We start from the raw sequence: 25629 nt of genomic DNA on the forward strand, positions 1-25629 counted from the left end.
CTGCCTGCCTTAATGAATTCCCTTCCACAAATGGTTGAGAAAGGGGGGAGGGAGGGAAGGAGAGAGGAAGACCTTCTTGAAATCTCTCTTAAAATCTCCCATTGCATTATTTATGGGAGAAGGGAAGGTCCAAAGGCTCGAAGGATGCTCTGAATCACAGAAGCGTTTTAGGATGGAAAAGCTCTTTAGGATCATGGAGTCCAAGCTCTCTCCTCACACTGCCAAACCCACCACTAACCCATGGCCTCAGCACCTCAGCTCCACGGCTTTTACTACACCAGTTCCCTGGTGGGGTGGGATTTGGGCACCGGTGGAGGTTGCACTCGGGAGGTTGAGCAGGGTGATGGTGAGAAGAGGGGCAGGTCCATCCCTTGCAACAAAATGTCAGCTTACTCTGTGTCAGAGCTGCTTTTTCACTTCCTAATGTGAAAGGGAGTAGGTTTGTCCCTCTTTAGGAGTCAGGGGCCATGTTTCTTCTTTGCTTTAGTTTTACAGGAACCCCAGGAAATCCCACAAGACCCCACAGGATCCCACAAGTCACACCAACACTGAAGCTGTTTGCACTTGGGCTGATGAGCTGCTTTTTAAAGAGCTTGTTGCTAATCACAGAATCTGACTCTTGTTTTAAAGTGTCCGTAGCATCTGTGCTTGTGTCACTTCAGCAAGCCCAGGAGACAAGCTGCCTCAGTTCCCTGGGATGGCTTTTCCTGGGCTGGTGAATGGTGATGGTGAATCCTGCTCCCCCTTCTCTGTCTGTCCAGCCACCCAAAAGCTCTTGAAAAGGTTTGCATGAATGAGCTGATCTAGCTTTGTTTCTGCTCCCTTGCTTTGCCCTTTACCCTTTGGCCTTTGCCCAGCTCTGTGGCCAGGGGAGTGCGGGTTTGGCCACAGATCACCGCACAGCTGGCCAGATGCTCTCACAGGAGCACAATGAGCTGTGGTGGGGGCTCGCAGCTCCTCCTGCTCCCCGGCCCCAGCCACTGCCATGGTTGCTAAAACACCAAACAGGGCGTTATTCTCCCACCCTGAGGAAGACTCTGGTGTGGGTCCTGTGTGTGGCCTGGGCTGAATGCTGCCTCGGTGCCAGGGGAGATGAATGTTGCTTCTCACCACATTCTTGGCGCCATGCCCATCTCCATCCTGCTTTTCGTCCACTGTGCTCGTGCTGATGCAGCAAACCCAAGGCCCTGGCAGCCCTGACTTTTACTCCTGGGTGTGAGCCCTTGGTGCCAGGGTGGATCTGGCAGCTCTCAGCCAGTGTAGGGGAGATGGTGCCTGTGCTGCAGTCTGGCTCTGGCAGGACTTTTCACAGAATCCCAGCACGGTGAGGGCTGGAAGGGCCCTGCAGAGCTCCTCCAGCCCCAGCCCCTGCCAAAGCAGGTTCCCCTCGCTCAGGGGGCACAGGAACACGTCCAGGAGGGTTTGGAAACCTCCTGAGAAGGAGCCTCCACACGCTCCCTGGGCAGCCTGGGCCAGGCTTTGTTTAGGTGTGTGTCCAACATTGGATTGCAATGGGAATCTGGGTCTGTGCACAGCTGCTGGCTCGGGCACACGTTTGCCCGTGGGCTGGCAGCCGCCACAGGAAACAGGATCTGGAGCAGATGATTCTGTGCTGGGTAACAGAGTAGTGGAAAAAGCTGACAGAGGGAGCATGACACCAGGAGCTATTTGTTCAATCAATGATTTACCAGATGTGTACACTGTACTAAAGGCTTGTAAACATCCTTTAATGGCCAGCTGTAAATCCAGGCGGTAGCAGTGCCAGCTTCATCTCCATCGGCCGAGCAAGAATCCGAATCACCGTGTTGCAGGCTCCGTCAGCTCTGCAGTTGTTGCATGTAAATCAAAGCCCCAGTGTCCTCAGGTCAAAATTATCTGAATGTCAGGAAAGGTTTTATGACCAGCAGCTTTTCCTTTCCTGGGTTCCCTGCAGTTTCTTGTCTTGCACACACGGCACCTCCAGGCCGTCGGGTTTCCGTCCCAGGGGCTGTGTTTTCACTGCCTACGCTGGGAGTCTCTTTTGTTAATCACTGGAGCAAAGCGTCATTAGCGGGAAGTGCAGCGTGCACAAAGAGGAACTCGCCAACTTACTAATAAGCAGAAAGTCCATCCATCTTAATGAGACAGGGTTAAGAAAATAGCAACCTGGAATATACACAGTGGAGCCTTTCCAGGCCGTTTGTTTATTCATCTTAGAAAGTAGTTTCCGAACTCCGTCGCTGGTGCTGCTCCGACATTGTCGCCTGATTTCCAAACCACAGGCTGCTTCTGCTCTTGCCAGCCATCAAGCATGAGAAAGAGAAATAAATAAGTGGATGGATGGCTTGAAAGATTATTAGGGGGACTAGCTGGCCTTCAAAGAAATGAGCCACCACCACAACGAGGCGCTGGCCCCAGGCTCTCTTCAGTGCTGAGTGAGTTTAACGCTCCTGGGGTGCTGCTGTGCCGCCAGCTCCAGGCTCGTGCCCCGGGCACCTGAGCTAGAGACATCTGCACTTTGTTACACAGCACAGAGGAGGGCTGGGGAGAAGAGGAGATGGGCTTTTATTTGGGGAAAGCCAGGGGAAAATTACAAAGTCGTTTATTTTCTGGTTCCAAGAGGAACTCACAGAAACCCCAGCCAACAGCACGGCATTCCTTCAAGGCCAAGAGGCCCTGGCTTGTATCAGCACCGGGGTGGCAGCAGGACCAGGGCAGGGATTATGCCCCTGTGCTGGGCTCTGGTGAGGCTGCAGCTTGAGTGCTGAGGGAGCAGGGGTGTTCAGCCTGGAGCAGAGGAGGCTGAGGAGAGACATGAGCACTCTCTGCAGCTCCCTGACAGGAGGCTGAGGCGAGGTCCTCGCCAAAGCAGCTGAAGGTCCCTGTGTGCTTGGTCACTGTGTGGCAGCTCCTGGGCTCAGGCCCCCATCTCGTAGCCCTGTGGTGTGATTTATAGCTCCCTGGTGACTCTCAGCCCTTCTCCAGGTTACTCTGGCAACTCAGAAGGGGTTTTTGCAGCCACACCAAGGTGCCTGCCTGCACACCTGTGCTCCCCAGCCACATTTTTCTTTTGTTGGGTAAGAAATGACTTGCAGCACATTTCACACGAGCAGCTCAGCTGCTGCCTGTTTTATTGAACGCCAGCGCTCGCCCTGTGTTATTCAGATAAACTTTATATATGCTACAGTCCCTCTCAGCAGCCTGCACCTGGCCCAGGGCAAAGCTGAACCTCATAGAGAAGAATGTGCTGTAATGCAGCAAGTTATTACAGGATAAATATTTATAAGCCCCTGTAAATATTTGCCATCAGCTCCCTCCTGGGAGCAGGGGCAGACGGTCAGGGTTTCAGCAGTGCTGAAGGCATTAGCTGGTGTAGTTCTTTATATGTTATCTCAGCTAGTAAACCCTTTGTTGATTGTGTTTAGTTATAGCATTTAATGGTGCTAATTTCACACTAACAGATGACATGGGCTGGAATTGTTGCGTGCCTTGATCCCGGCCCCGCTGCGGGCTGGCCCTTGGTGTGAGCATCCTCTGCAGCCCGGGCCATGCCAGGCACCAAGCTGTGGTTGCCACAGCTGCAAAACCTCCCTGTGCACATTCCCTGGTGTCATGGGGTGAGAGAGAGTTCCTGTCTGCAGCAGTGTTATTGGAACCTCCGAGCTATCTGCTGAGAAACCCACAAAACAAACACGGGCAAGGGAACGTCCTCCGGGGCAGGCTGAGGGCGGTGGGGGCTCGCAGCTCGACAAAGGGTGTCTAATCTAAAGCAAATGTTCCCTGAGGGATGCCCAGGCACTGGACTGCTGCAGGGGGTGACACAGTAGCCACATGTCACTGCAGGGTGGCACGGTGGGCTCCCTGTGCGGGGATGTAGGGGGTGGGCTACCTCCACCAGCACTTTCCATCCCCTCCTTGGTGGGGACACGGGCACTGAGCCCTGGCCTGCAGCAGCTCTTAGTGGTTTTCACGTCACCCAGCAAAGGGCAGGGACAGCGGGTGCCTGTGGCCAGTTGGCCTCATCTCCCCCACCACTGCTGCCTCTGTTGGGGCTGAGAGCAACGGTGGGAAACCAGGGAAGAAATGCCAGGGCAGGCAAGGCCATGACTCCTCCATGCCCTCAAACACAGCAGTAAAACAATGGGCCCTGGGCAATAGCGCTGGCTGGATTGTTGCACGGGACTATTTGGGGGCTCCACTTTGCTGCTCATGCACGAAAGGCAGTCATTTGGCAAAAATCAGCTCAGTTAGCAGGCATTGTTCCTAAAGAGCCCAGGGCTGAATGGGCTCAGGGCTAATATATTCTATTATCCCACGCTTGCATGTTTCCCCAGGGCGGCGTGGAGGGAAACACACATTCCTGGGCAGAGCTGTGCCCTGCCGTGCTGGGGCAAGCAACGGGGCCAGCGAGGCCGAGAAGGGACTGGCACAGCCGCCAACGGGGTGTCAAGGACACGGTGGTGGTGGTGGGGCGACGGACAGGGCACGTCAGCCTCGAGCCATCCCTTTGGCACTGCCCACGGGCGGCTGGGGAGGGGAGCAGAGGGAGCTGTGGTGGGGGGCAGAGCGTGGGGTCCCGCAGGCTGTGTGGGGTGAACAATGGAGGCAGAAATGAGCACGGTTAATTGGGCTTTTCAGAGGGCAGGGGAGGACTGGGGACAGCCCAAACCCTGCCTGTTGCAAAGCATCTCATTATTCAATAAGGCTATGTTAGCCCCCGTGGGAGAGGCAGCAATAAATGGCTGTAAAGCAAAGTTAAATGATGACATTAGAGACTATGCAGAGATTGAAGAAGCAGTGGGCTACGTAATTGTGAACGGAAATGGCTGCACAGGCTTCGCTCTGAGAAGTTAATGCCCAATTTGGAAGGGTTTGTTGGAAGAGCAGCCATTCTGGGGCAGCTGCTTTTAAGAGGCCTTACACTTTTAAGAGGCCTTACACATTGAGTGGGCTAGACCAGAGCTGCTGGGTTTTGTAGTTTTTAATTTTCCCCCCTTTTCTCTCCTTGTTTTGCTGGGCAATTGTAATTCAGTTTACAACTCGCTCTTGGATTCCCACACAGGCACTGCTGCTGTGAATGTGGGTGTCAGATACTGAAGGGAGAAGGCAGCCAGCAAAGACCTTCCTTGGGTTGAGTTCAAGAACTGTCCAAGCTTTGAGTGTGGATGAATTTAGCAGCCAAGACATGCAGACTTGGAGCTTTCCCACTTGGACTGAGAGTGATGAAAGGTGGTTGTAGAGAGTGATCATGTTTCCTCTCAGCCTCCTCTTCTCCAGGAGGTTGTGGGGAGGTGGGAGTCGATCCCTGCTCCCAAGTAATGAGTGACAGGACAAAAGGAAATGCCCTCAAGTTGCCCCAGGGCAGGTTGAGATTGGAGCTGAGGCAGAACTGTTTCCCTGAGAGGGATGCCAGCCCCTGTGCCAGGCTGCCCAGGGAGCTGGGGGAGTGCCCAGCCCTGGAGGGATCCCAAAGCCCTGGAGCTGAGGTGCTGAGTGCTGTGGGTCAGTGCTGGGCTGGGCAGGGTGAGGGCAGGGCTGGGACTCCAGCAGCTTCAAGGGCTTTAACAACCAAAATGATTCTGTGACTCTATGGCATTGACCTTGTGCCCTGTGGTATTTTCTGAGCTGAGGCTAACCAGAACCCTGACTGTAGTTTTATGGCAGTGTTCTGCTCTTGCCTTGGGAGACCCCCCCTGTTTCCTCACTCCCCATCTCCTCTGCCTACCTATGATGTTTCTACCACACTACTCATCCTGGAACAGGAGGATTACAGCCAAGTAAAACAAACCCATTGCCACTCTGAAAATGGAGAGGCTCTCAGACTTTCTTGGGTCCTTGCACTCAAAATTGCAGAGTTAGTTGCACAATTTGGTCCTGAGTGCCCCAGATGAGCAGGGGTCACGTTCCAGACCAGAGACTCCTACCTGAGGGTATAATAACACAAATAAAGATTCTAGGAATTCAGCCAAACAGCTCTGAGGCAGCTCAGTTCTGTGCACCACGCCATAGCACACTGCTGGGACACTGCATTCTCAAAATGGGATGTTTCAGTGTTTCTAAACTGACTTTGCTTGTCAGGATTCCCCAAGGGATGAGAAGCCTCTTTTGTTTCCAAAAGACCTTTAAAGTCCAAAGGTTTCTTGGTGCAGATGGTGCTTTGCCACCATTTCTTAGGCCCAGACAGCAGGAGAGGGGCTGCTCCATCCAATTGCCTCTTTCATTCAGCTCCTGGCACCTCACACCAAAGATTTCTCTTGTTTACTGCTGAATTCTCCACTTCATTAGCAGTGCTAACTGGCTTCCCTCTTCTGTTGGCCCTCAGGTGAAAGTGGCTCTTTCACGCTTCCAGGCGGCAGAGCCTCTTCCATTTACCTCTCAATGAGGTGTAGTTCCTGTATGGAATAGCACAAGCTGTTGAAGCAAAAGGCAGTAGTAGTAACGGGAATCTTGTGTAAGTCTGGAGCTCAGGAGCATGTGGAAGGCAGAGCTGCTCCGTGGCCAGATTTTGGGGATTGAGACAGCTCCTTCTGCCTGGTTTATGCCCAGGGACACTCTGCTGTGCCCAGAGTGGCTGTAGGGCTGGCACCTGCATAGGTCCCAAGTAACGAGTGACAAGAGGAAACAGCCTCAAGTTGCCCCAGGGGAGGTTGAGGTTGGAGCTGAGGCAGAACTGTTTCCCTGAGAGGGGTGTCAGCCCTGTGCCAGGCTGCCCAGGGAGCTGGGGGAGTGCCCAGCCCTGGAGGGATCCCAAAGGCGTGGAGCTGAGGTGCTGAGGGCTGTGGGTCAGTGCTGGGCTGGGCAGGGTGAGGGCAGGGCTGGGACTGCAGCAGCTTCAAGGGCTTCTGCAACCAAAACATAGCTGTGATCCTATGATTCCATGCCCACCATCCTCAACATGTCCAGCTCCTGGACAAGTCTTTGCAGGCCCTGAGGAGCAGAGCGGCCTGTGCCCGTCTGCTCCTGCCCTGTCTCCCGCAGAGCTCTGCCATGCCCAGTGCCTCCCACTCCTCTCCGGGGCTGCATGGCCGTGGCTGCCGGCTGTCACACACACCGTGTCCAGCTCCTGCCCTGAGGAGCTGCCAGAAGCCCTCTCTCCCCAGAGCTCTGGACCCGCAGCTCGCTTTACACGTGCCCTTTTCATGCCAGGGACTGGCGTGGCAGCGGGGGCAGCCCTGGCTGCGGCTGTCCCGCAGGCTGTGCTCCCTGGCAGGCTGCAGCCAGGTTCCCAGCAGTGGTACCTCTTTAAGAACAGACCAACTCTTTCTCTTACTGCTTTTTTTTTTTGCTTTTGCAAATACCACAGTTTTTGTTGGAATTTGTCCACAGGGAAATGAGGGCTGCACGGGCCACTCAGGTTCTCAGCAACATCTGCAACTTCGGAACAGCAGCTCAGGAGCGCCCGGGGCTTCCCACAGCCGTCCCGAGCTCCCTGTCACAGCCCCACGGGGCTCAGGCCGCCCACGGGGGGAGCAGCCGCTCGGGGTGTGCCGACGCGGCCGGTGCCGCCGAGCCGCCCCTTCCCCCGGCACCCGCGGGGCCCCTCCCGCAGCCCTCGCCGCAGGTGACGCGGGGAAGCGGCCCCTGGGGCGCCGGAGCCGTCCTCGGGCTGCGCGGGGCCGTCGGGGGGCCGGTCGGGGCGCGGGCTGCGGGACGCTCGCTGAGCCGCGGCGCCGTCGGGGCCCGCCGGGGAGCAGGGGGGCGGGCCGTGCCGGGCCGGGGCGGGTTGTGATTGGCTGTCGGGGCGGTGATTGACAGCGGCGGGGCGAGCGCGCGGCGGGCGGCGGCGCTCTGATTGGCTGCCGGGGGCTCACAAACCCGCGGCGCGGCGCGGCGGGGCCAGAGCGGGGCCGGGGCCGGGGCGGCGGGGGCCGGCGAGTGGAGGGGAGCGGAACGGAGCGGAGCGGAACGGAACGGGGGGTTCCGCCGGCAGCGGGTCGGGGCCCCGGGAGCAGAGGGCGCAGCGGAGGGTCCCGTCGGGAGCGTCCCCGGGGGCGGCGGGCGGTGGCGTCGGGGGCCACCGTCGGGCGCGCTCGGCGATGGGCAGCGTGCGGGGGCCGCGCGGGGCCGCGCTGCGGGCGCTGCTGTCGCTGGCCACCGGGCTCCTGGCGTGCGGCGGGGCCAGCGAGTACGACTACGTCAGCTACCAGTCCGACCTGGGCCCCTACCCGGGCGGGCGCTTCTACGCCAAACCGCACCAGTGCGTGGCCATCCCCCCCGACCTGCGGCTCTGCCACAGCGTGGGCTACGACAAGATGGTGCTGCCCAACCTGCTGGACCACGAGACCATGGCCGAGGTGAAGCACCAGGCCAGCAGCTGGGTGCCGCTGCTCAACAAGAACTGCCACATGGGCACCCAGGTGTTCCTCTGCTCCCTCTTTGCCCCCGTGTGCCTGGACCGGCCGGTGTACCCGTGCCGCTGGCTCTGCGAGGCTGTGCGTGACTCCTGCGAGCCTGTCATGCAGTTCTTTGGCTTCTTCTGGCCCGAGATGCTCAAGTGTGACCAGTTTCCCCAGGACGACGTCTGCATTGCCATGACGGCTCCCAACGCCACCGAGGTCTCCAGGCCCAGAGGTAAGGCGTGAGCAGCGTCAGCCCCGCGCCCGGCGCTGCCAGCCCAGGAGGAGCCCTGTGGGGCTGGAGGGGGTCCTGTGGCAGGAGGAGGCTCACCTGAACTCTGCTTCTTAGCAATGACCCTTCTCCAGCCTCTGAGCGCTGTCTGAATGCTCCTGTCCTGAGGAAGGCAGGACACTGCCAACTCCTCACCTCTACCCCACAGCCAAGGGGCAGACACTGCTGGGGCATGGCAGGAGCGTGGCAGCTCTGATCCTGGCACAGGCTCCAGCCTCTGATGAACCAGGGCTCCGACCCTCCATCCTCCAAGTGCTGCAGCAGTTTCTCTCCCGAGCCTGAATCCCTCGGGGCTGCTTCTGGCAGCAGTAGGGTGTGTGATCCCCGAGGGCAGAAAGCACAGTCTGCCTGAAGGAAACAGTGACAGTAATGCTGGTGGGTGCATCGCTCCTCAAGCAGCCCTGGGGTGAGAGCGGGCAGGTCGTGGCTGTCTGTGTGGTGGGAATCCATCCCTGCCCTCTCAGGTGGGCTGTGTGCCGGCGACAGGGCAGGACAGGGATGACTGGGGGAAGCAAAACGTGGCCTGTGTTTGTTTCTGTGTGTGCATCGGGGCTGGTTGGTGCCAGCCTCGCTTGTTTGGGAGAGGTGTGATGAGCCTGGCTTGTCGCTGAAAACTTTAAGGTGAGATAAAGACTGTGGAGACGCCGGGGCGCTCTGCTTAGAGCCCTCTGAAAGGCTGTCAGGAGGGATGTTTGTAAGAGGGCTCTAAGGGAGTGCAATGCTTTCCTGCATCTGGAGCTTCATCAGCAGGGATGGGCACTCCTGGTTTTCCAGGGGGATAGGTTCAGGCATTCAGGAGGAGCTCAGGGGTGAGGAAACAGCGCGTGGGGCTGCGGGATTCATCGCTGGGGCTTCTGCGCCGCGTCCAGAGCTCTGCTGGAAGGAGAGTTGCCCTTCGCAAGCAGCACTTACCTTTACAGACAAAGGCTTGACGCTGTGCTCGCCTGGGAGCCCTCACCCAGCTTGTCAGGACTCACCCCAGCAGAGCTGGGGAGCCTCAGGAGGGGACTGCACCCTGCAGCAGAGGGGTGACACTCTGGGGGTGTCCTCAGGAGGCAGCGTGGGGGGCACGCACGGGGCAGCGGGAGCTGGAGCGGGACGGGGCTGCAGGAGGGAAACTCCAGCTCCACACCCATCAGAGCCCTGGAGGGAGCCTCAGTCACATCTCAGCAGTGTCATCCAGAGGCAGGTGGGGTGTGATGTGGGTGCCCACACTGGGGAGGGGGCTGAGGTTGGGCTGCTCTGGCTGCCTCTCCTGTGCCGTGCCGGCGGCAGCGCAGCCACGCTGCCTGCCTCGCTGTGGCTTGCACTTACTGATGGGACTGCTGGAGAAAGCTCTTTGTTTTCCAGGAAGGCTCTAAAATCATCCATCCTGTGTGAACCTGGAACCTTGGTCAAGACCACGGCAGCAGCCTGTGCCGTGGGTACAAAGGTCGCTTTTATTCCCCAGGGCCTCGCAGCCAAGCGTGCTCCCGGGGCAGCGGGCTGGGAGCTGCTTGCTGCAGAGCTGCTCCTCTGGTCCCAAATAAGAGTTTGAGCTGTTTTCAGGTCATTTATTTTAGAGACATGAATAACCTGGGAACAGTTGTCTAATGAGCAGCATCTGCTCAGTTTTCCCCTAACTTTCTGGTCCCCTGTCAGACCTTGACAGCAGCCTTGGGGTGGGACGTGATCGCTTTCTTTTGGCACTGCTAACGTGCCCATCAGCACAGTGTTTGGGCACCATGCTGATGGTATTACAAAGGATTACATCAGCTCAGGTTTCTGGCTCAATTGCTGGTCCTGTTTGGGGTGCAGAAAGGCCTCATTCTGCACAAGCTTCAGGGCATATGAGCTTGTTCTGTGGGTGAGCTGTAGACGGGAGCTGGGTGAGTATTGCAAGGGAAGACTGCAGCCACTCAGATAAACCCCTCTCTGCTGAAGGGCTTCCAAAACTTACGTCCTGAGTGCTTTCAAATGAGTAATTAGTTTGTGAGGATGTTTACAGAAAGTAAGTCTTGAAAATGCGAACCCTCTTCAGCATTCAGTGGAAAAGCATAAACAGCCACCTTCACATCCCCTGGCTGCTGGGAAGGCTTTCAGGAGGAGGCTCTTGCACACGCTGGCACAGAGTCCCAGCAGCTCCAAGGTGTCAGGCTGAGCTCCCTGTGTCCACCCTACAGGCTGGGCTATTTCTTTGTGAAGGGGTGAACAATCTGGCTAGGAAAAGCTTCTTCAAGGTGAGAAAGCCCCCACAGTAATGTGCTGGGTTAGACCTAGGTATGCCAGCTTAGGTTTGCAGCAAAGGGATGTGGTGTGGGTTTGGTTGGTGAAGCTCCTCGTTCCACACACACCGTGTCCTGCTGCCCCAAACCACTTTGGGTGAATAGAGCAAACTTGAAGGTCACTTGTGAGCAGTGCTGTGGTGTAAACCAGCACAGCCAGGTCCCTGGAGTGATGCCAGGGGTTGAACCCAGCGAGGTGACCGGCGCTTTGGCCACTGGCTCTGCCACCTCATGCAGATGAAGGGGGCATCCAGGTGACCACTCCCGCCCCTCATCCCTGTGTGAGCTGGGTCCTTCCCTCTACCCAGAGTTCTCACCTCTGGGAGTGTTTTCCTGGAGCCCCTTCGGTGTGGGGCACTGGGGTGTGTTTCCTGTTGGTTCAAAGAGGGTCAGAACCCAGCAGTGTCCCCCCTTTTCTCTCAGCACTAACAAGAACGAGCCCTTTCAGTCTTTTCCCCCATTAACACCTCGAAATTGGAATTTGTTTCTGCCTCTCAAAGAGCTGACCTGCTGAATTCCTTTCTCCTTAAGCATGGGGCGGTAAAGCCTGCAGGCCCACGGGATGCATCAGGGGAGCTGCAGATTAATATAGCATTACACATTCCTTCTCCTGCCCCTGGAGTAAGCTGGCTCTAAAGCCAGGAGTTCCAAAATGGTCAGCAGGGAAAAAAGGGAGCTGGAAGCAGGCGATGGCTGGGCTCAGAGCTGGGCTGTCAACGGCAAAAGATGGGCCCCCAGCTGAACTGCTGTTGGCCTGGAGTCAGGAGGCTGTGCCTGAAGCTGCAGCAGGGACTGCCTGAGGTGGAAGGGCTCTGACCTGGGGAGGCTCATCTGGAGTCCTGTGCCCAATTGCAGGGCTCCCAGGATGCTGAGGGGATGGAACATGTGTGTGAGGGGGAAAGGCTGCGGGACCTGGGGCTGTTGAGCCTGGAGAAGAGAAACCTGAGCTCAGGGGCAGCTCAGCAACCGTTGTAAGTGCCTAAAGGGTGGGTGTCAGGACTTTGTTGTGTGGTGGCCAGTGCTAGGACAAGGGGTAATGGGCACAGGCTGGCACACAGGCAGTGCCCTTGTCACAGGAGGAGAAAGTCCTTTGGTGCTGAGGTGAGGGAGCCTGGCCCAGGCTGCCCAGGGAGGGTGTGGAGGCTCCTTCTCCTTCCAACCCCACCTGGACACGTTCCTGTGCCCCCTGAGCCAGGGGAACCTGCTTGAGCAGGAGCTTGGGCTGGGTGAGCTCTGCAGGACCCTTCCAGCCCCCTCCATTCTGAGATTCTGTGACCCAGACCGTGGCTGTGCCTCTTGTTGGCTCCTTCACCCGTGGTGCTGGCCCATGGTGAGGTAAGGGTCCCTGCCATCCAGGGTGGGCCAGAGTGTTCCCAGGGGGTTACTGTAGCACAGCTAAAACAAAGCCTGTGTTTTCACCAGGGAACAATGAGTCTTATTTTCCATTTGGGGGCTTTTTTTTTGTTGTTTTTTTGGTTGCTTGGAAAGCTGCAGGATGGGCTCAGTGGTGGCTTTCACGTTGTTTGTCTGGGCTGTGCAGGCTCAGCCCGTCTCCTAACGTGCACTTTGGCTGCTGAGGCACGTGGAAGTGCTTTGCACACTGGGATGTGCAGAGATGAGCTCATGCATGGCAGGTACCCTGTCTCCTTCAGAGCTTGGTCCCCAGCACAGTAACTAACTCTTGGCACTGCAGCAGAGACAGGCTGTGGGGCTGTCACCCTGCTCATCCCCTCTCCCTCATCATGAGCTCATTAAATGTGCAGTCTGGATGGAAACATTCTCCCCGCTGGCTGTAACAATAAAGCCTCGGGGTTGTCATCGCGTCCCCAAAGGCTGTCTGCTGCCTGTGTCACTCCAAGTGAGGATGGAAAAAGTGGCAATGGCACATTAGTTGGCAGAGGAGGCTGCCCAGGTGATGGGTGTTGCTTACAGGCACCAGGAGTGGGGCTGCCAGGGCAGCTGTGGCTGCTGTGAGGGTTGGCACGTCGGGGCGATTGGAAGGCCGGTGGCTCTGCATGTGTCATTAATAAAGACATGGTGCATGACCCCAGGAATCAGCATTTGGCACAGAACAGATTGGGAGGGCCAAGAGGGGAAGAACAAGCCACAGAATCCAAATGTCTCGCCTGAAATCCCGTGGGGCACCCGTGACAGAGGAGCCATGACCGTGCGTTCGCTGCGGGTCGTGGCTGTGCCTCCTCCAGCAGCCCCTCTGCCTCTGCACCCCTCTTTCTGCAGGAACCTCTCTGTTTTTCCCTCCTGTCCAGCAATGCTTTTTCTGTTGGTTTGTGCTGACCTGACCTTGGGGGTTGGCAGGGGCTGAGCTCTCTCTGCACGCAGGGACTGGCAGATGTTAATAACTGCCTTGTGTGGGAAGGAGCCCTCCATCCTGCTGGACCAGGAACAGAAGCAGCATCTCTCCCAGCCCCATAAATTCATCTGCCAGTAGCACAGATCTGTGTGTGCTGCTGGGTGGTCTCTGCTCCGGCTGGAGATGGCAACCTGCAACCAGACCTTTATTCTCTGGGTGAAAGGAGCTTTCCTCCCAGGATGGATCCCGAGGGAATGGCCTGGGCTGTGGTTGCTGGGAGGGGGGTGTTGGCTGGTGACCCACAGCGTGTAGCCAGGCTGAAAAGCAATGAGATGCTCACTTTTGGAGTCATGCTGGAGAGGGCTGGCACACGTGGGAGCTTTGTGGGTCCATCACCAACCAGTGCAGGGTGGGAGAGAGGTGAGGGCTTTGCCACACAATGCCCAGGCAACCTCTGGGGTGGTCCCAGCACCGAGGGGGAGCCTATGCTGAGCTGGACTGTGCCAGTCCTGATCACCCTGCTTAGGTCTGGAGCTGCCTCTGGGCACATGAGCTGCCTCTGGGCACCCTCCTCCTGCCGTGCCAGGGTTCGGGCACCGTGTGCCCGCCTTGGCATGCCATGGGGAGGGAATGGCAGTGGGCTGTGGGCCATGCCCTGTGGTGAGCAGCTCCCCTCAGCTGAGTGCCTGGCCATGAAAACCCCTCTCCTTGCCAACACCATCTTCTCACTCTTGGCAGCTGCTTGTGCCCAGCCTTGGAGCGGGCTTCGCGGGAGGCTGCCAGGGCCAGCGCTGCCCTGTGGGCTGGCGGATGGCTCCCGAGCCTTGGCAGGGTGTTGTCCCATGGGACTGGGACCCCCATGGCTGGGTGCCTGGGCACGTGCCCCCTGGAGGGCAGTGATCTGTGATGCTTCATGATCTGGCCTCTCACCACCCCTTCTCTCCTCTTTCCAGGAACAACTGTGTGTCCCCCCTGTGACAACGAGATGAAGTCAGAGGCCATCGTGGAGCATCTGTGTGCCAGCGAGTTTGGTAAGGAGCAGCACCCGGGGCACGGGGGCTCTGGGGGGCACAGGGCAGCCTGGCTACTGTGTGGGCTGGATCCTGGAGCACTCTTTCCCTGCCAGCTCTGGGAGTGGTGCAGGTGGCGTGGCCAGTGGCGTGGCCACCTTGCCTGTGGGCATCTGTGGTCCCTCCCTGAGGCGAGTGTGCCTCTAGGTGTCAGTGTCGGTGCATCGCCGAAGCAGTGATGCTGCAGGAGAGTGGCTGCAGGAGGGTGGCTGCAGGAGGGTGGCTGCAGGAGAGTGGCTGCAGGAGAGTGGCTACAGGAGGGTGGCTGCAGGAGAGCTGCTGCAGGAGAGTGGCTGCAGGAGAGCTGCTGCAGGAGGGCAGCTGCAGGAGAGCTGCTGCAGGAGAGTGGCTGCAGGAGAGCTGCTGCAGGAGAGCGGCTGCAGGAGAGCTGCTGCAGGAGAGCTGCTGCAGGAGAGTGGCTGCAGGAGAGTGGCTACAGGAGAGCTGCTGCAGGAGAGCGGCTGCAGGAGGGCAGCTGCAGGAGAGTGGCTGCAGGAGAGCTGCTGCAGGAGAGTGGCTGCAGGAGAGCTGCTGCAGGAGAGCGGCTGCAGGAGAGCGGCTGCAGGAGGGCAGCTGCAGGAGAGCTGCTGCAGGAGAGCTGCTGCAGGAGAGTGGCTGCAGGAGAGTGGCTACAGGAGAGCTGCTGCAGGAGAGCGGCTGCAGGAGGGCAGCTGCAGGAGAGTGGCTGCAGGAGAGTGGCTGCAGGAGAGCGGCTGCAGGAGAGCTGCTGCAGGAGAGCTGCTGCAGGAGAGTGGCTGCACACCGTGAGGCCCCACTGCTGCCAGTCAGTGAGCAGAGAACCACATAGTGTTGTCCCAGAGCTCTGGGGATGAGGCAGAAGTGTCAGTGCCATTTCTTTGGTGAACTCAGTGAGGTTCATAACTTAACCCCAGTGTTCTCATGCTCTTGTGTGTGTAGGATGGACCCTCACCCTGCTTGCAGTTGTGAAGGAGCAAACCAGCTTCCTCCTTCCCCCAAATTACTTGTGCTGCTGGGTGGGTTTTTTAACTTGCAAAGTTATTCTGCCCTTGTCAAGTCTAGGTGTAAAAACCCAAAGCCAGTTCTTGTCTAGCTGGGGCCAAGCAGTGAGCTTCAAAAATGCAGAGCTACTTGAAAGCTGTGTCCTGACTACAGGATGAGTGAGTGAGTCAGACAATTGTAGGTAAACAGAACTTCATTTGAAGAGAAAGAAGTATTACAGGGGAAAAATATTAGCTTTCTCAGATCAAGCCCAGAATTAACTGGTTTTGACATCCTTGCTGGTGTATGTAACTCTCCAGGCAGGTTATTAAAGGCAGCTTGAACAAGGTGTGCATTCCTCAGGGATTAGCACTTGAATGTGCCCTGTGCCAGAGCACACCATGCAAACCCAAACCTGCTCTGTGTGCTGGCCTGTTACCCTCCCTGCTGGAAATGAATTCTCCACTCTCCTGCAGGTTTGGTATGCCAAAAGTCCTGAGTTCAGCACGGGCTTTTTCTAACAAGGAGAAGCATCTCCAGGAGCTGCTGTGTGATGGTTTCCCAGGAGCGTGTGTGCTTCTGCCTGGGTCGGGTAATGGATGCAGGACCTGGGCTGCCAAGATGCTGAGGGGTCTGGAGCATCTTGTGAGGAAAGGCTGTGGGACCTGGGGCTGTTCAGCCTGGACAAGACTGAGGAGTGACCTCAGTAACACAAGTACTTAAAGGGTAGATGTCAGACCAAGGGGGTGACACTTTTTTCTGCTGTCTCCAGTGCCAGGACAAGGGGAGCAGGCACAGGCAGTGCCCCTGGCCCAGGAGGAGCAAGTCCTTTGGTGCTGAGGTGAGGGAGCCCTGGCCCAGGCTGCCCAGGGAGGGTGTGGAGGCTCCTCAGGAGGTTTCCAACCCCCCTTGGACACGTTCCTGTGCCCCCTGAGCCAGAGGAACCTGCTGTAGCAGGGGCTGGCAGAGGCTGGAGGCAGCTTCTCAGCCAGCCAGGAGGAGCACGTGGCCTCTGGGACCAGCACACCTGGCTGGGGCAGAGGCTGTGTGCCCAGCCCTGGGGCTGTGCAGGGGCTGTGGGCTGCCCTGGAGCAGCCCCTGGCAGCAGCAGCTCCGTTGGCAGCGTGTCAGTGCTGGGCAGGGCTGTGCCAGTCCAGCCGCCTGCTTGTCATCGGGCCGGGCTGCGCAGCCCCCGAGAGCCGGGACGGTTACACAACGGGCAGCAGGGGCCAAGCCACAAGTAGTGACAGGCTCAGCACAGCTGCTCCAGGCATTGATTTGCCCACAGAGTAAGTTGATTATTGGGAAATGTGGTGACAGCGTCCAGAGGATGGAAATACTGGCTGGCAGGCGGCTGCCTGGGTAGGGCTGCGGTGAGCGGCCAGACGCAGCGTTGCTGAGGCTGCCAGCAGCAAGTACAGGAGACCTCAGTCCTGTGCCTGCCCCCAAGCCCTGCCCTCACCCTGCCCAGCCCAGCACTGACCCCTCAGCACCTCAGCCCCACGGCTTTGGGATCCCTCCAGGGCTGGGCACTGCCCCAGCTCCCTGGGCAGCCTGGCACAGGGGCTGACACCCCTCTCAGGGCAACAGTTCTGCCTCAGCTCCAGCCTCAACCTCCCCTGGGGCAACTGCAGCCCCTTTCCTCCTGTCCTGTCTTTCATTACTTGGGAACAGAGACTCCCACCTCCCCACAGGCTCCTGTCAGGGAGCTGCAGAGAGTGCTCCTGGCTGCCCTCAGCCTCCTCTTCTCCAGGCTCAACACCCCCATTCCCTCAGCCCCTTCCCATCACCCTTGTGCTCCAGCCCCTTCCCCAGCTCTGGCCATGCTGCAGCCCCTCAGTGTCTTAGAGAGAGGGGCCCAACACTGAGCACAGTGTTTGAGGTGCAGCCTCCAGTATGGTTTCACTTGTCACTGTGTTTTTCTCCCCCATCCAGGAGGGTCCTGGGTGCTGCCTCCAGGTGAGCCCAGTCCATAGCCAGCTGGTGCAAGGGAAGGGATGTGATGCAGGTCTTACCTGTGCCTGACACTGGAAGGCAGAGCAGGGTGCTCCTGAGGATGTCTCAGCTTTGGAGAGCAGCCAGGGAAGGAGGCTTTGGCTTGAGGAAGTTTTCTCAAAGCACAGCACGTGGCCCTGGGATCGTTGTTTAGTCTTTGCTGGGGGGTTTCTGTCACGGGGTGATCTCTCAAGGAGAGCTGTTTATCTGGCTCTAAAGCAAACTCCCGACCCTTCAGCCTGAGGTTTCTCATGTACATCCACCAAGGTAAACACTGGCAGCTGACAGGTTACAGACCCTCATCAAAGCCAGACACGTACCATAAATGTTGAAGGCAGCTGGAGGAGGCTCCTGTGCTGGTTCCTGCAGCTTGCTCTGCGCTTCACTCGCCTCTCAGCGCCTTGTACAGACCAGATGTGAAAAGCACTTTGTCCCCCACTGATGTGTGGCTGTGCCAGGGTGGGAAGGGGCCGTGTAACAGCCCTGGGAGCAGCGCTGCTCTGGAGGAGAGTGAAGGAAGAGAGCTGTGAGGAGGCTGTAGAGAAAAAGGACCTTTCTTCGCTGTCCCAGGAGAGCTCTTTGGTCAGGATGCTGGGGTCTCAGCATGCAGGAACCCTCTCCTGGGGTGCAGGCCAGGTTGGGGGGTGGCCAGGTACGTGTGGGCTAATTGCAGGGTTGATTTTGGTGCAGCTGTGGTGTGCTGGGGGATGGATGTGAGATGAAGTGTGAAATCGCCCTCCCGTGCCCCTGCAGCCGCCTCCCCCGGCCTCCCTGGGCTGCAGCCAGGCTTTATTTCTTACTCTCGTGCAGGCTGGGCTGGCCCTGCAGTTCATTCCTCTCTCTGTTTCCCTTGGTGGTTTTATTTATTGTTTCTGCCCTTTCTCTGGGGTCTGAGGGGATCCTGCTGAATGGGCTCTCGCTGCACTGGAGACTGCAAGACAATCAATACACACTGTTTATTTTCTCCTGTGACTGACAGCTCCTTGCCTGCAGCCTTCTCCTGTTACAGCCCTAATGTGTCTTCTGGCAGGTTTCCCCTTTCTGAGTGATTTCTAAAGGAAGGAGCAATAAGGCTGAAGGAACAGCAGAGCTTTCCCTTCTCTCACGTTCCCTTCCCAGCCCCTGAGGTGCTGGAGTGGGGCCCCTGCCTGTGCAGGCAGGAGAAAGCAGAGCCAGGGTCATGGTCCCAGTGCTGAAAAAGAGGGGTTGGAGGTGCCTGTGGGCTGTGCTCATGGTGGGTGCTGAGCAGGGGCCAAGGGCTCGTCTGTCTCAGCCCCTGGTTGGGTCCTGAGGGCCCCCCAGGGTGCTGGTGTGGGGGAAGGAGGATGCTTTGCTCTCAGGCACTACTAATGTGGGCCTCCCAGTTTGCCTGAGAGACTGGGTTTCCTCTTTGCCCACGCTGGGGGTGGGACTGGAAAGCCAGAGCTGCAGGGACAGCGATAAGGATGGTTTCAGTTGACGGGACACGAGTTGTGCTCTGTCAGACTGGGCCCCAACCAGCTCTGCAGGGCCTTCACTGCTCTTGGAGCTGCTGCTGCCAAGAGTCATTTCACCCAGAGTGAGCAAATACTTTCATACACCCTGCTTCATATGAGTAGAAATAAGGGAAAAGACATTTTAGTATCTGCAGCACTCCCTGCTCGCTCTGCCTTGGAGACAGACCTCTGCCACCCTCTGACAGGAGCTGTTGGTACTTGGGGCTGAACCTGTGGCTTGGTCTAACAGGGGTGCAGCATCCCCCAGCCAAGCTCTGACCCTCTGCTGCTGGGAGCTGTGGGTGGTGATGGGGCAGCTGCACATCCAGAGCCACCAGTGCCCCTCTCCTGTGTCCTCCCTGGGCATCTCGGAGTCAGAGCAAGCCAGAGGGAAGCCCAGGCTTGGGGCTGCAGGAGAGGAGGCTCTGAAAGGGGCTGAGGCTGCCCATGCTTTCTCTTCCTGACTCTGATGGTCACTGGTGACATGGTCTTGCTGGGGGATGCCTGAGGAGAAGGCAGGGCTGGCTGGTGCAGAGGAGTTGTGCTGTTCAGGAGTGCTGCACCTGTGTCTGAACAGCCTCAGGTTGCCCCAGGGGAGGTTGAGGCTGGAGCTGAGGCAGAACTATTTCCCTGAGAGGGGTGTGAGCCCTGTGCCAGGCTGCCCAGGGAGCTGGGGCAGTGCCCAGCCCTGGAGGGATCCCAAAGCCGTGGGGCTGAGGTGCTGAGGGCTGTGGGCCAGTGCTGGGCTGGGTGAGGGCAGGGCTGGGACTGCAGCAGCTTCAGGGGCTTTAACAACCAAAACAATTTGATGATCCTATGTCTGGTTCCCTGGCAGCTCCCTGTGGCAGTGAGCAGGGGCTGGTGACAGGGTCTGTGCCTGTGCTGGGCTGTCAGGGGCTGTAGCAAAGTGCTGGTGAGTGGCTTGTGCCTGGGCAGCCATCAGCTCCTTGGCACCGGGGCTGAGCGAGGCCACGCGTGGCTTCAGCACCCCGGCAGGATTGCTGCTGCCTGAAACACACCGTGGCTGAGAGCTCTGGAGTCCCAAATGAAATCCTGCAATCTGCCTTTGTTGTGCTTTTGTTTTCTTCCCCTCCCAGCCTTAGTAATGCTTTTCCTTCTGTGTTTTCAGGGAAGAGCCTTTGAAGTGGGCAGCTGGACGCTGCCTTGTGCTAGAGGTCTCCTGCCACGACTTGCCCGTGAGCAAGGAGGAGGGAGGATGTTTTGGGCCTGTGTATGGCACAAAAGTAAAGCCTCTGTCTCTGCAGGAGTCCCCTCTGCTTTCAGCCACTCACCAGTCCCGTGTGATGGGAGACTCATCCCTGTCCCTGTCCCTGTGGGGTGTCCCAGGGGGCTGTGCAGCATCTCTGGGGCTGCAGTCCCAGCACCCGACTGTGCCAGGTCTTCCCAGTGCTGGTGATGTTGCAAGCAGAGCTGAGACAATGCCTGGCTGGAAAGGGCTTTCCTGGTTTATGGGTGGTCCTGGCTGGAGCCAACCACCAGTGCCAGTGGGACACAGCGAGCAGGGCTCCTCTGCCATCAGCTCTCTGGTGACGTGGCCGTGAGCCACATCTTCCTCCTGTTATCTGCAGAAGAGAAGGCTGAGGGGGGACCCTGCCAATGCTGCTCAGTCCCTACAGGGTGGGTGTCAGGAGGCTGGGGCCAGTGGAGAAAGTCCTTTGGTGCTGAGCTGAGGGAGCCCTGGCCCAGGCTGCCCAGGGAGGATTTGGAGGCTCCTCAGGAGGTTTCCAACCCCCCCTGGACACGTTCCTGTGCCCCCTGAGCCAGGGGAAGCTGCTGGAGCAGGGGCTGGGGCTGGGTGAGCTCTGCAGGGCCCTTCTCACCCCCACCATGCTGGGACTCTGGGTGACTGCAGTTCAGTGAGGGAGCCTGTGTTTGAGAAGTTCCTGCTGGAACGTGCGTGTACCCTGGGAGGGTGAAGGTGTGCTGCGGCTGCATGCGGCTGGTGCAGGTCAGTGCTGCAGCTGATGCCATGGCTGCTGCAGGCTGCAGCTGCTGGGCTGGGGGGCTGCACAGCTTGTGTACCCCAAATAACCCTCCAGGTCCCTTCCTGGGGCCAGCTCCCCCCTGGCAGCGACAGCTACAGATTCAGCCCATGTGAGCAAACCCGTCCTGGGGTCTCAGAGGCAACTTCAGCTCTGATCCCGCCCGGCGCTGAGACGGATTTGGTGTGGCACAGGGGGAGTGCAAAGGCCAAGGCTCCCAGGGAGGAAGCTGTTTGCTTTGGCAGCTCAGTCACATCCTGGAGCCAAGGCTCAGTCCGTCCTGCTCGAGCCGTGCCCCCGCTGCTGGGGCCGTGGTGCCGCCGTGGCCAGGGCGATGCCAGGCGGCAGCAGCCGCTCGCTCCACGGGCCCTGCTTGCCAAGTGCTGCCTGGTTTAGGGAAGCCACGAGCCAAGGGGCAGCCTCCCACTGTGCTGGGGGGTGTTCTCAGAGCTGGGTTTGCAGCTGGGAACGAACATGCCCTCGAGCAGCACTTTAGTGATGTGCCTGGAAATGTCTGACAGGCCTCCGGCGCCCCAGAGCTCTGCCTGGGAAGCGGGGCTGAGCTTAAGGAACGTGGCCAAGTAGGGAAGCAAGAGGGCACTGGGGAGCCAGGTCACAGGCAGAGAGATGAAAACTGAGCAGTGATTTTAATGCCTGTTTTGTTTTCCTTCCTTCTGCTCATGGGACTGCTCAGTCCACAGCAAAGCAGCTGCATCTCGGCGCTCCTCGAGCCAGGCTGTTTTCCCTGGGTAGCACCACAAACTCCATTGCTGCTGGGAAGAGCAGAGCCCTACACAAACCCTTTGCAGCCCTGGTCAGCCTCCTCGTTGGTCCTGCTTGGTGCTGTGTGTCCCTGCTGCTCTGTGAGTGAGCTGTGGCTGAGGTTTTGGTCCATGCCTGGATTTATGGCTCACCTGGGCAGCTTCCATACTCCCCAAACAAGGCACAGGATTACCAGGCCCTCTTTGTCTTCCCCAGACTATGACACTCAGAGCAGAACAGCATCTCCACGAGCTGCCAGACTGTTTCCTTCCTCCAGCCACAAACTTCCAGCCATTGCAGCAAAGCAATTTGCAAACGGGCCGCTTGGAAAAAGTCTCTCCAGTTGTTGCTGGTGTTGTACCACTGCAGCCACTGTGCTTCGTGTGAGAGCTCGGTCAGAACACATCAGGCAGTTGAGGTTCACCTTGAGGGATGCTGCTGTTGCCCAGTTAATGTCATTTTGCTTAGAGCTGCCTGAAAACCACTCGCTTCATTGTCCAGGTCTGGTGTAAATTGAGCTGGTTCAGCGTCTTCAGCTCCTTAAAGCTTCAGACCTTTGAGCTCCTTAAACATCCTGAGTTTGGAAACCAGATGGAATGAACATTTCACTTAGGTTTCCAGTCCTGGATTACTTTCTTGTACAGTAACAGTAGAACACAACAAGGCTCTTGGCAAACACAGCAGGGGATTCTTGGCACGGGGGCAGAGAAACGCCGTTGGTCCCGTTGCCAGCGCAGTGGCTGGGAGCACGAGGGCAACACACAGACACTCTGCTGCCTTCTCAGGGCTGTCAGTGTGCTGCTGCCATCCGTGTCTGGAATGGTTCAGCACAGCTGCCATCCAGAAAGCAACGTGTGCTCCTTGCTGCAAGTTGCAGCAGAGCCAGAGCTTCGAGGGGCGATACGGCGGGGACCCGTCTCCCTGCCAGAGGCAGAGGCAGAGGCTTCGGCTCGAGAGCCAAATGGGAAGGGACAGCACACAATTAATCACCTACCCAAGTGCTATTTATCTGCAGCTCCCAAGTAAACTCCCAAATGATGGAAGTATGTTAGTAATTTTTGGCCATATGTGCTTTTTTTCCCCCCAAGATGAGGCAGAGCCAAATGGCACAGGAGCGAGGCTTTAATGCACAACACATTTCCATCGTTTGTTCCCTTGTACACTGAATTCCTCTCCATGCTTGTGGCACAGGAGCATTCATCTATGGGTTTCTTTTGAACCCAAAGAGACAAATATTTCCCCTGGCTTAACTTCTCCTGGGGAAGGTGCAGGCTCCTCTGGCTGGCTCTGCCTGAGGAACACGGGTCCCACAGACCCAGGGGCTTTGCTGCTCAAACGTAATGCTTGGAAACGTGTTTCCCAGGCACAGGGGAGCCAGAAGTGACAGCAAACAAATGCTTGAGAAGCCAAGTTGACCTTTCAAATGGCCCTTTGAAGAGTCTCTCTGTGTGTCTAGAGCAGGGGAATCCCCTTGTTTACTCAGCTAAGCTTTTGCTAGGCTGAACAAGTTTGTCTCTCAAATAAGCAGCACCCAGTGTGCTTTGCTGGGGGGAGGGAAACAGGGATGTCAGCATTTCACCTCCATGTGAGGGGAAGCAGCTGGGTGAAACACCCAGGCACAGCTTCAGATGTGAGGGTTTCAGACAGTGAAGGAGGCAAGTCATTGCCTGGGAGATGGGCTGGAGAGGGGAGCAGGTTGCTGGGTGTCTGCAGGGGAGGGTGCTGGGGCAGGGCTGCCAGTGGCCACTCACCCCCAGCCTCACTTAGAGTCAGAATCATCGACTGGTTTGGGTTGGAAGGGACCTTACAGCTGTCTCATTCCAGCCTCCCTTCCACCAGAGCACGTTGCCCCAAGCTCTGTCCAACCTGCCCTTGAACACACCACAGCCTCTCTGGGTAACCTGTGCCAGGGCACCCTCAGGGATGAAGTCAGAGTGAGTCTTTTCTAAGCCACGAGCAACAAATAAACTGCAGGTGGGTGCCAGAGGCTTCGTGCCAGCAAAGGCTGCTCAGGCTTTGATTTCCCCCTCTCTCTGGCTTGCTTTTCAGCTCTCAAGATGACCATAAAGGAAGTGAAGAAGGAGAATGGGGACAAGATGATCATCCCCAGGAAGAGGAAGGCGCTGAAGCTGGGGCCCATCAGGAAGAAGAACCTGAAGAAGCTGGTGCTGTTCCTGAAGAACGGCGCCGACTGTCCCTGCCATCAGCTGGACAACCTCGGCCACTACTTCCTCATCATGGGCCGCCAGGTGAAGACCCAGTACCTGCTGACAGCCATCTACAAGTGGGACAAGAAGAACAAAGAGTTCAAGAAGTTCATGAAGAAGATGAAGTCTCCCGACTGCCCGACGTTTCCGTCCGTCTTCAAGTGATGGCTGGGACGCGGCGCAGCCCGGCTCCTCCGCAGCTGGGACGCTGGAGCCCGGCCCTCCTGCTCTTCCCTCCTGCTCCTTGGAGCTTCCCTGGCTGCCCCCAGCCCTTCCCACCTCCCTGCTGCCAGCGTTTGCCCGATTGCCCGGGCGTGTGGGTGCGTGAGGTCACGCGCCGCCTACGTCCCACAGCGCCCGAAGACCCGTCGCCGTCCGCAGCCGATCGCAGCTCTCAGGTGAAGAGGGCGAGCAGAGGGGTGTGGAGTGAGGGCAGAGACATCACAGGCTTGCAGAAAGGACCTTTGTGACCACGTCACTGCCATCTTCACGGCTCTCAATTCATCCCAGTTTGAGCCAGAGCCAGACAGACAAACGTCCCGTCTTCACGCTGCAAGTTAATGAACAAGTAGTGGGAAGCTGTTCCCACCTCTGATGGAACCTCCCGCTGCCCAACTGCCCTCACTGTAAAACACCACCAACAGAAACCCCCTTGTAGTCTAAGCCTGCTTAGTTTAAGCCTTAACCCCGGGGTCTTTGTGATCAGCTGCCTCGGGGAGCGTTCCCTCACCAGCACCTCGTGCCGCTGGGACGCCTGCCCTGGCCGCTGCCACGCCGAGCCCTCGAGCCCCTGCTGCTCCTTCCAGCAGCCCCAGGCTCCTCAGGGGAGAGCTCGTGGCCCAGCTCCTCCAGCTTGTGTCTCTCCTTAACTTCACCAGTGGCACTTTCCTAGCTGCACCAGCTTGCAGGAGGGCTTGTTCCCGTGGAGTGCCACGGGCAGCGCCTCGTCGCTGTCCTCCCCCCGCTGCGGTGGCTGTGGGACCTTTCAGTGTCTAGCTTTTTGTCTGTTTGATGTGTGGCAGCTTGGCTTTGCATCATTCTGGCTTTGGGGGTTTGGGGTGGTTTTTCTTCTTCTTTCCCAGCTCAAACTGTCACGTTAGAGTGAGGTCAAACAGCTCATGAAAGACAAAGGACAACACATCCAAGTGGTCGCGTTCCTGGCCAAGCTGAGATTGGTTGTTCCATTAATTGGAGGAGTTCTCTCAGTGGAGATGTGGATCCACGTGAATTACACTGTTGTGCTTCCATTCAGTGTTCTCATCCATCACAGTTACCCAAAGACAACAAACATCTTGCATCTGAGGTGATCCTGTTGTGTTGCAGTTGAGCGAAGTAACAGATCCTCGGGTCTGAGGTTTAAACCAACCCCACTCCAAGCTGGGAAATCAATTACTGCTCAGCTCAGGAGTGCTGTTTATTCCCCACCTGGGACTGGAGCCCTGGACTTGCTTGGAGAGGAATGCTGTGCAGGAGCCAAGCGCACTGAGGAGTGATGTTCCACAGCTAACAGATGGATTTAGGATGTGAACTCTGTAGAGAAGTCCCACTAGGTTGTCTTAGGCCACCATTTGTAGTAGTTGTTGTTCTTTTGATGCAGAATTAATCCTTGTAGATAATGTGCTTTATCAGTGAATTAAAGAAATAAACAAACCATGGGCTTTAACACCACAGACTGGGGAGGTGGAGTGATGGGGAGAGCTCACCAATCCGGCCTCGTCACACGGCCCGGTGCTGGGACACGTGGAGCTGAAGGGTGCTGGTCTTAGAGCACCCATGTGGCAGCACCCAGCAAAGCCCCACAGGGACCAGGGTTGAGGGAGAGATGCTCAAACCTTTCCCTGGGCTGAGGTTTTCACCAGGCTGCTGGTGGGTGCCCCGTTTGCCACCTCCAGACACCTGCTGGTTGTTTCCAGTCTTAAAACTCCCTGTTTCATCAGGAAGCATCGAATCAAAGAGCAAAACCAGCTCACGTGTG

At 57.7% G+C, this 25629-nt stretch overlaps 1 protein-coding gene across 1 annotated transcript; it reads left to right on the forward strand.

Annotated features, from left to right (window-relative positions):
* Nucleotides 1-8015: 8015 nt before the first annotated feature.
* On the forward strand, nucleotides 8016-25287 carry SFRP1 (secreted frizzled related protein 1). The gene is made up of 3 exons (XM_062015859.1): nucleotides 8016-8550; nucleotides 14136-14213; nucleotides 23497-25287. Exons 1-3 carry the CDS (start codon nucleotides 8016-8018, stop codon nucleotides 23817-23819), a joined length of 936 nt encoding a protein of 311 aa, XP_061871843.1. The 3' UTR covers nucleotides 23820-25287.
* Nucleotides 25288-25629: the final 342 nt, after the last annotated feature.

Source organism: Colius striatus, chromosome 27 (genome assembly GCF_028858725.1).
Source record: "Colius striatus isolate bColStr4 chromosome 27, bColStr4.1.hap1, whole genome shotgun sequence".
Classification (NCBI taxonomy): domain Eukaryota; kingdom Metazoa; phylum Chordata; class Aves; order Coliiformes; family Coliidae; genus Colius; species Colius striatus.

What these genes read in the sequence shown, in the direction of transcription:
- SFRP1 (XM_062015859.1), top strand. Translation starts at nt 8,016, where the DNA reads ATGGGCAGCGTGCGGGGGCCGCGCGGGGCCGCGCTGCGGGCGCTGCTG. An exon ending in CGAGGTCTCCAGGCCCAGAG is followed by an intron (nt 8,551 to 14,135) that starts GTAAGGCGTGAG and finishes TCCTCTTTCCAG; the next exon opens with GAACAACTGTGTGTCCCCCC. An exon ending in TCTGTGTGCCAGCGAGTTTG is followed by an intron (nt 14,214 to 23,496) that starts GTAAGGAGCAGC and finishes CTTGCTTTTCAG; the next exon opens with CTCTCAAGATGACCATAAAG.